This window comes from Echinops telfairi, unplaced genomic scaffold, assembly GCF_000313985.2.
Source record: "Echinops telfairi isolate 266 unplaced genomic scaffold, ASM31398v2 ScPeMD7_7458;HRSCAF=8496, whole genome shotgun sequence".
Lineage (NCBI taxonomy): Eukaryota > Metazoa > Chordata > Mammalia > Afrosoricida > Tenrecidae > Echinops > Echinops telfairi.
The window spans coordinates 299,955-307,962 of record NW_022111358.1 but is presented as its reverse complement, the minus strand read 5'-3'; the positions used below and the strand labels follow the sequence as shown (position 1 = coordinate 307,962).

At 41.8% G+C, this 8,008-nt stretch overlaps 1 protein-coding gene across 1 annotated transcript; it reads right to left on the bottom strand.

The window, feature by feature from the left end:
• Positions 1 to 1,153: 1,153 nt before the first annotated feature.
• On the bottom strand, positions 1,154 to 2,141 carry LOC101663936 (olfactory receptor 1A1). The gene has a single exon (XM_004706866.2). It carries the CDS (start codon positions 2,081 to 2,083, stop codon positions 1,154 to 1,156), a length of 930 nt encoding a protein of 309 aa, XP_004706923.1. The 5' UTR covers positions 2,084 to 2,141.
• Between the last annotated feature and the right edge of the window lie 5,867 nt (positions 2,142 to 8,008).

Sequence of the window (8,008 nt, the reverse complement as noted above, 5' to 3'; positions counted from 1 at the left end):
ATGATGTCTTTCTTCTCCAGGCCCTTGTCTCTCCTGACAACTTGTCCAAAGTATGTAAGACAAAGTCTCACCAGCTTTGCCTCTAAGGAGCACTCTGGCCGTACGTCTTCCAAGGCAGATTGATGATTTCTTTTAGCCGTCCATGGTACTGTCCACATTCAAATGCATCCATTCGTTGTCAGCCTTCATTATTCAGTGTCCAAGCATATGAGGCCATAGAGAATAGCCTGGGTTCGGTCAGGCACACCTTAATCCTCAAAGTAACATCCGTGCTTTTCCATATTCTGTCGAGGTCCCGTGGAGCAGATTTACCTAATGCATCATATCCTCCGATCTCTTGACAATAGACAGGGAAATGATCTCCAGGCTCATTAAAATAATAATAGTCATAGTAATAAAACAATACAAAACCTTCTAGTTAATTCTGAGTGATGGAAATCCCATTAGTGCCTGGCCAGAACTGTGCTCCACAGGGTTTTCAGTGGCTGGTTTCTCCGGAACAGATCACCAGGGCTTTCTTCCAGGGCACCTCTGGATTGGTGTGAACAGCCAACCTTTCTTGCAGTGAGTCCATGAGTGCGGTAAGCATTTGCACCACTCAGGAACCCTCCTTTCTGATTATGTCTGACCATGCTCAGAGATATGTGTTTTAATGAATTCATCCTTCTTTCCACCAATCGTGATTGGATGACTTTATATGACCATTGTTGTGTTATTTCAGCTCCTGCTGCCAAAGTATGCAAGCATAGTGTGGGTGATTAAACATACTGGTGCAATAAGCACTTCAATAGTGATTTATAGCTTCAAAGCATGAGCTAATGTGATTCTCTTAAATCCATGGCAGATACAGGGCGAGATGGTTATTCCCAGTATGTAGATGTAGCAGCCTAAGGTCAGACTTTCTCAGCTTTCTACTGATAGTCACTAGCATAGCTGCAACCTGAATAGGACACAAGTTGGCACACTGCCAAAACATGCAATGATGCATGCAAAGTGATAAGATAGCTCATCAAATTGGAGTAAGGAGAGAAGATGCATTCCTGGTTGAAAAGGTCAATGATGCTTTCTTAGAGCGTACGATACTGAGGATGGACTCTTGGGTGGATCCTTAATTTTGGGAGAGTGCTTTCCCAAATGTATCACCTCACACTGGCTATGTGGACACTCTACGGCTGAAGAGTTTCCTTAAGGCAGCCTTCATGTCCCGGTTTCTCAGACTGTAGATGAAAGGATTTAGCATGGGGGTCACTGCCATGTACATCACAGTTATCACTGCGTCCTTCAGGCTGTAGCTGCTCAGAGGGCGAAAATACATGCCCATCACTGTCCCATAATACAAAGATACAACTGTGAGGTGGGAACCACACGTGGAGAAGGCTTTGGCTACACCCTTGGTGGATGGGACCTGTAGGACAGTGGCAAAGACCCGGATGTAGGAGATAATGATGCATATCAATGGCACACTGAAAACACCAACCCCAAAGTACATCATTTTCACATTCAAGTGGATATCAGAACAGGACAACTTGAGTAAAGGGGTAATGTCACAGTAAAAGTTGGCCACTTCCCTGTTTCCACAGAAGGACAGACCAGCTGTCAGCAGAGTGTGGGGGAGGGCGTTGGTGTTTCCGATCACCCAAGACCCTACAACAAGCAGGACACAAGACCTCGGACTGATGATCGTTGTGTAATGAAGAGGACGGCTGATGGCCACAGCACGATCATATGCCATCACGGCCAAGATATAGCTATCTGTGTTACCCAAGGCAATCATGAAATACATCTGTGCTAAGCATCCTCCAAAGGAGATGGTTTTGCTGCCCAAGAGGTGGTTTGCCAGCATCTTAGGGATGGTTACAGACGAGAAGAGAATGTCAACAAAGGAGAGATTGGCGAGGAAAAAGTACATGGGGTTGTGAAGGCGAACATCAGAGCGAATGGCCAAGATGATGAGCAGGTTTCCAATCAATGTGATGGGATAAATAAAGAGGAAGAGGATGAAGAAGACATCTTCCTGCTGTTGCTGACCAGTAATTCCCAGGAGAATGAACCCCTGGGTCGAGGACTGGTTGTCTTCCCTCATGGTCCTTCTGTCAGAAAAGGGAAGAGAATCCAGAATTATTAGTGAAGTTATTGTGTGAAATGGTCTTTCTTATTCACCACTGTGACTCCAGAGGTCAACTCTCTTTCCACTTAGGTTTGTGAAACCCAGACAGAGCCCTTATTTGGTGTGAAGCATCCCTTTGGATTAGTGCATCTAATTCTTGGTCATCCCTGGATGTGTCTCTCTAAGAAGTCAGCTGAACAGTGCTCCTTAGAAATGTGTAGCTAATTCAAAACCTTTTTCTCTTTTAGGGAGAAAGCCATTTTTTGTTTGTTTTTTGATCTCTTGCAGAGAAATTATTGTGGGGACATTTTTCATTGTGTATACCTACAAGCTTGCATTCACTATTTTTTTGAGTTGAATACAGGCTTATTCCACGAGTTCCCCATAGTTGGAGTGCACACAGGTACACGTACCCTGAGATCTCCTCACCTTTGCATTTGATCTTGCTGATTCTTCATTGAAAATAATTTTAACTTGGCCCAATTTTCTACTTAGAGTCTCCATGGTTTTGTGCAGACATCATAATTTTCTGCCTCAAATATTGTAATCCTCCTTTGTTTCCTGGACAAAATGTTCCCCCTCTGATCCATCTTGCACCCTGGAACCACAGGCATTGTGGCAGAGACAATTAGATGCTCACCTCAACCAATGCTATTCTTGTCTTTTTGGGCACTCCAGCTAGACTACTTTCCACATGCTCTCCTGTAGTGCTATTTAGTCATGTGACTGATTTCCAGCCAATCCAGCTCTGAATTCTCCCCACACTCTCCCCCCTTTTACCAGTGGATGTATATGGCAGAAGGGTGAATGATGGAGCTAAAAAAAAGAAAAGGCCAAACTCACTGCCATCAAGTCCATGCATAACTACTACACCTCCAGAGCTACTTATCACCAAAAATAACCCCTGAAACCTTTGCATTAAAAACCAAACCCAAACCCCCTGTCACTGCCACGGGGTCAATTCTGACTCTGAGTGACCTCATGCAGGATTTCTGAGGCTGTAGATCTTTGTGGAAGCAGATGGTCTCATCTTTCTCCCACAGAGAGGTTGGTGAGTTTGATTTGTGGGCCGTGCAGATAGCAACCCACGGGACAACACACGATGACTGGGCTCTCGATAGCTTTAAGCAGATTGATCATTTTTCTAAAGAGAAGCTACTCGATGCTTTCTTCCATCTGTCATCAGTTCAGTGACCAATTCTTATTTTAAGAATTCCAGAACACCTCATTGCACACATGTGGAACCTATTCGTGGACCAAGAGGCGGTCATTCAAACAGAACAAGGCAATAATGTATGGTTTGAAATCAGGATAGTAGTGGGTCAGGGTTGTGGCTTTTCACCAAACTTATTCAATCTGTAGGCTGAGCAAGTCATCAAATCGTCAGAGAAGCTGGACTCTATGAAGGAGAACATGGCATCAGGATTGAATGAAGGCTTATTAACAAATTTCTATTTGCAGATGACACAACCTTGCTTGCTGAAAGCAAGGAGAACTTTAAGCACTTGCTGATTAAGACCTAGGACACACTCAACCTTCTATATGGATTACCAACATGAAACTGGATCAGTAGACAAAATCATGACAAAAAGAGAGAAGATCGAAGTTGTCAAGGATTGAATCTTGCTCGGATCAATGCTCATGGAAGCAGCTATCAAGAAATCAAATGACATATTTCACTAGGCATATTTTCTGCTCAAGACCACTTAAAAGTGTTGAAAAGCAAGAATGTCACTGTGTGCCCTACGTGTCCCTGACCCAAATCATGGTATTTTCAACCACCCAATATATAAGTGAAAATTGGACAACGAATAAGGAAGGCCCAAAGAATAATGTATTGGGGTTGTGGTGCTGGCAAAGAATATTGAAATTGCCATGGACTGACAGATGAATACATTTGTCTTGCAGGAAGTACAACTAGAATGCTCCTTAGAGGAAAGGATGGGTAGACTTTGCTTCACATATTTTGGACATTTTCAGGAGAGACCAGTCCTTGGAAAAGGACATCATGCTTGGTAAAGTAGAGCGTGAGAAGAAGAGGAAGGAGAAGAAGAAGAAGACCCTCAAGAGGATTTAACACAGTGGCTGAAACCAAGGTCTCACACGTAACAGTAATTGTGACGATGGCGCAGGACCAGGCAGTAACGCATTCTGTTGCACACAGGCTCTCTATGAGTTGAAACCAATTAGATGACACCTAACAACAGCAGTGTTTCCTAGAGTCTATGTGAATTATATGCTAGGTACAATTGATACAAGTCTAATTATCTTTCCCCCAAGCATGATGTGCTTTCTCATCTCTCCATTTAAGGGATTTGGTTTCTTCTTTTGAAATGTCCTTTTCCATCTTCATTCAACATGATACATCGTAACTTATCACAGCCATTAAAGATCAAACATAAAAATAAAAAATGCTCACTGATAGGCAAACTTAAAAGCAAAACCAGAAATATCCAAGTGTTAAGGAGGAGAGATGTCACTTTGAGCATTAAGGTGAATCTGACCCAAGCCACGGTGGTCTTTTTAATTGCCTCATGCAGGTCAAAGCTGGACAAGGAATAAGGAAAAGTGGGTAAGAGTTGATGCCTTTGAATGGTAGCAGAGAATATTGAAATACCATAGGGTACTAGAACAGACAAATCTGTCTTAGAGCTAATACAGCCTGACTGCTTCTTCGAAGTGAGGACAGTGAGTCTTCCTCTCACATACGTGGACATGTTATCGAGTAGTCAGTCTCTGGAAGACAACATGCTTGGTACATTAGAGGATGAGCAAAAAGTGGAAAACTCAACAAGAAGGACTGATACAGTGTGAGGAGGGCACAAGCTTGGGCAGTGTTTCCTTCTGTGGTGTGTCAGGTAGCTAAGAGTCAGAAATGATTCAATGGAAACTCACAGCAAAAACAGATATGGAAACAAAGTGAAAGCTTAGAGCAAGTGTTTCAGGCCATCATAGCTCCTTGGGGTTTCCACATCAGAAGTAGATCCACAAGGCTGGCATTGGGTGTAATACTTCTTTGTTGCAGGAGATCCTCAAGAAGTAAGATCTCTGCATAAATCACGTGAATGCTTACCCTACTTGCAAAAAAGAGCTTTAGAAAATATTTTGCCTTGTAAGGATTAAAAAGGAGAGAACAAAGTATGTAGGATTCACAGAAAGTAATTTTATGAAGGAAATCCAAGGGACTCTCATGATAAACTAGAACCATTTGCAAGTTTTTTGGATATAAATCACTATTTTCAAACTTACTGCTGTTTTGTACTGTCTTATTCTTAAGTAACCATAAATAAGAAAATATTTCAAATAAAATACCTTATTTTGGATTCAAATTTATATTTACAAAATGCAAATGCAATTATGTTTGTCTCTTAAAGATAATTCCTTGTCTGAAGCCTAATATATGAAGCCCAAGTCCCTTATTAAGGAGAAAAACCCAAGGGCAAACAGTTCAGATTGCACAGTCAGGCAAAAGCATGTTTGTCAACAGGGCAGTATAGTGGCGGGGGAGAAGGAAGAAATCAGCCTGGAAGAGAAGTTTGGATTATGTTTTAGAGGGTTTTGCACTTTATTCATTTCTGTACTGTAGTTGTATTTGATTCGTTACGTGTTAAGAATTAATAGAGTGCATGTGAGTTCATTATCCTTTTCAGGTAATAGAGATATGTACAGGAGTTTGGACACAAAAATTAAATTACTGGTCAGTAGGTCAACATTTTGGGGTGCAGGGATAGCTACACATTGATTAAAACACACACATACACAAATACACACTTACTCACAATATTACATCAGGAGGTACAGTTTAGGATTGAGAAATCTCAGAATCTCTTAGACTGATTACATGTTCATAATCAAGAGCCTGAGCAGATAGGTCAGAATTGTTTTCTGCGTGCTCTGGTTCATGATTGCAGTTGTGGATGCTGGATTGTTGTGTAAGGAGGAAGTAAAGTAGGATGCTGGACATGAGGAGGAGAGGAGGGGAGTTTGTGTGTACTTTCTCTGTGTCTTGTCGCTTCCTACGTTGAGAATTTGAGTTCTGCAATCAGGCAGGAATTTAGTCTCAGCTTTGCCATCATGTCCCTCTGTTTAAGTTAGTCAATACATGTCACCATTTCCTCCTATGATATAATGAAATAATAGTTCTACTTACCTCCTGGGGTTAGTGGAGTTACTGCGTGGAATGTAGTTGCTGGCACAAAATGAATGATCAGTTAAAAGGTAACTATACTTGAGGTTAGACTGTCTTTCCAATTCCAATATCCACAGCCCGACCTGAGGCGCCTGTGCGGAGCTGCATGCTGCCCTGGGCCTTCACACTCCCTCCACAAATGGGAAATTTATAGCCAGACAGTCTAACTTCTCTTAATGCTTTTTGGGAGCATGATGGAGAAAGAGTCAGTAGAGGGTCTGGAGATCTGGTCCCTGCTTCACTGTTCCTGAGGTGGAGGAGTCAAGGCCAGGATGGTTGGAAACTATCCTTGAGTTTCCCAACCTTGGGCAGGGCTTGTGGGGCTGGAGCTCTCCTGAATGGACCCCAAAGATGAATCCTCTCAGTTCCTCCTCAAGGGAGCAGCATGAGTCATAGCATAGAGGCAGTATGGAAATATTCACTAGGTTATAAAGGCTCTTGAAATACAACTCCCTAGGTCTTCATTTAGGCCAAAGACTGAGTAATTGTTGACATTCATTTATACCTGCCTCCAGTGATGCCCTGAGGGTTTCCAGTAACTCCTGAGAGTAATTGTTCTCAAAGTTATTTCCAGGGGGAAGGATTGGTGGGAAGGTTTTCATGAGGACTTGTCTTCAGAGTCCAAGCTCTGGCGTGAACTATTCTAGGGTATTTGTTGGAATGTGGGACCCACTTCTCTGGTTTAACTCAAACTTAGGACCAGCTCTTTAGAACCACTTTAAGGAGTTTGGTACAATTGAACTCTTGGTCTTTCTTCTAGTTCATGTTGAGGACTTTCTGGTGTACAGGGTGGCAAAGAAAGAGAATTATGGCTCATCTTACTCTAGGATCTGATACAAGGATGGTCATGGTAGTAATTATACCTTTCCTTGAACAGCGTGCTCATGGTAGGCATCTTAATTTTTCAGATTCCTAGATTCACAGATATGTGGCTCTTAGAGCAGTGTTGATTGATGGCCAGTGTCCAATGATTTACAGAGAGGTCACTGCCTTTCTGTAGGGGGACATAGTGCAAGCTGAGTTCTGGCTGGACTGCAATTCAGGCTCTGCCACTTAGAGGCTGTATGGCCTTAGACAATTCATTAACTTAACTATGCCTCTATAAAATAGGAATAATAACAATAACGATAACATCCTTATCAAGTTGCTGCATCAACACCATGATACTATTGGAAGAGTTCTTGAAATAAAACCTGCTAGTACATTGTTGGCATTTTATAAATGTTGTTAATGGGTGGTTAATGCTCTCAAATCTATCAGACTGTGTATATTGCAAATGTCGAAAGTATTTGTCCAATTTCATTTTGTTCTGGCTATGTTTCACTCCACCCTGCTGGTTATGTTGTTACTGGCTCTGTATTTAGATCATGCTCCAGTCTGGCTTTCCCAGACATGGATAAGATGACATGCTATGAGAATTATTTTCAAAAAATGAAAAAAATGAAAGAAGAAATTCTTTTCATTTCTTTCTTTATTAATCATTTTATTGGGGGGTTCTTAAAAATCTACTAACAATGCATCATTCAATTGTACTAAGCACACTTGTACATTTGTTGACATCAACATTTCCTAAACATTTTCTTTCTATTTGAACCCTTGGTATCAGCTCCTTTTCTTTCTTTTTAAAATCATTTTTTTGGGGAGCTCGTACAACTCTTTTTTTTTTTTCGTACAACTCTTATCACCATCCATCCATCCATCCATCCATCCAT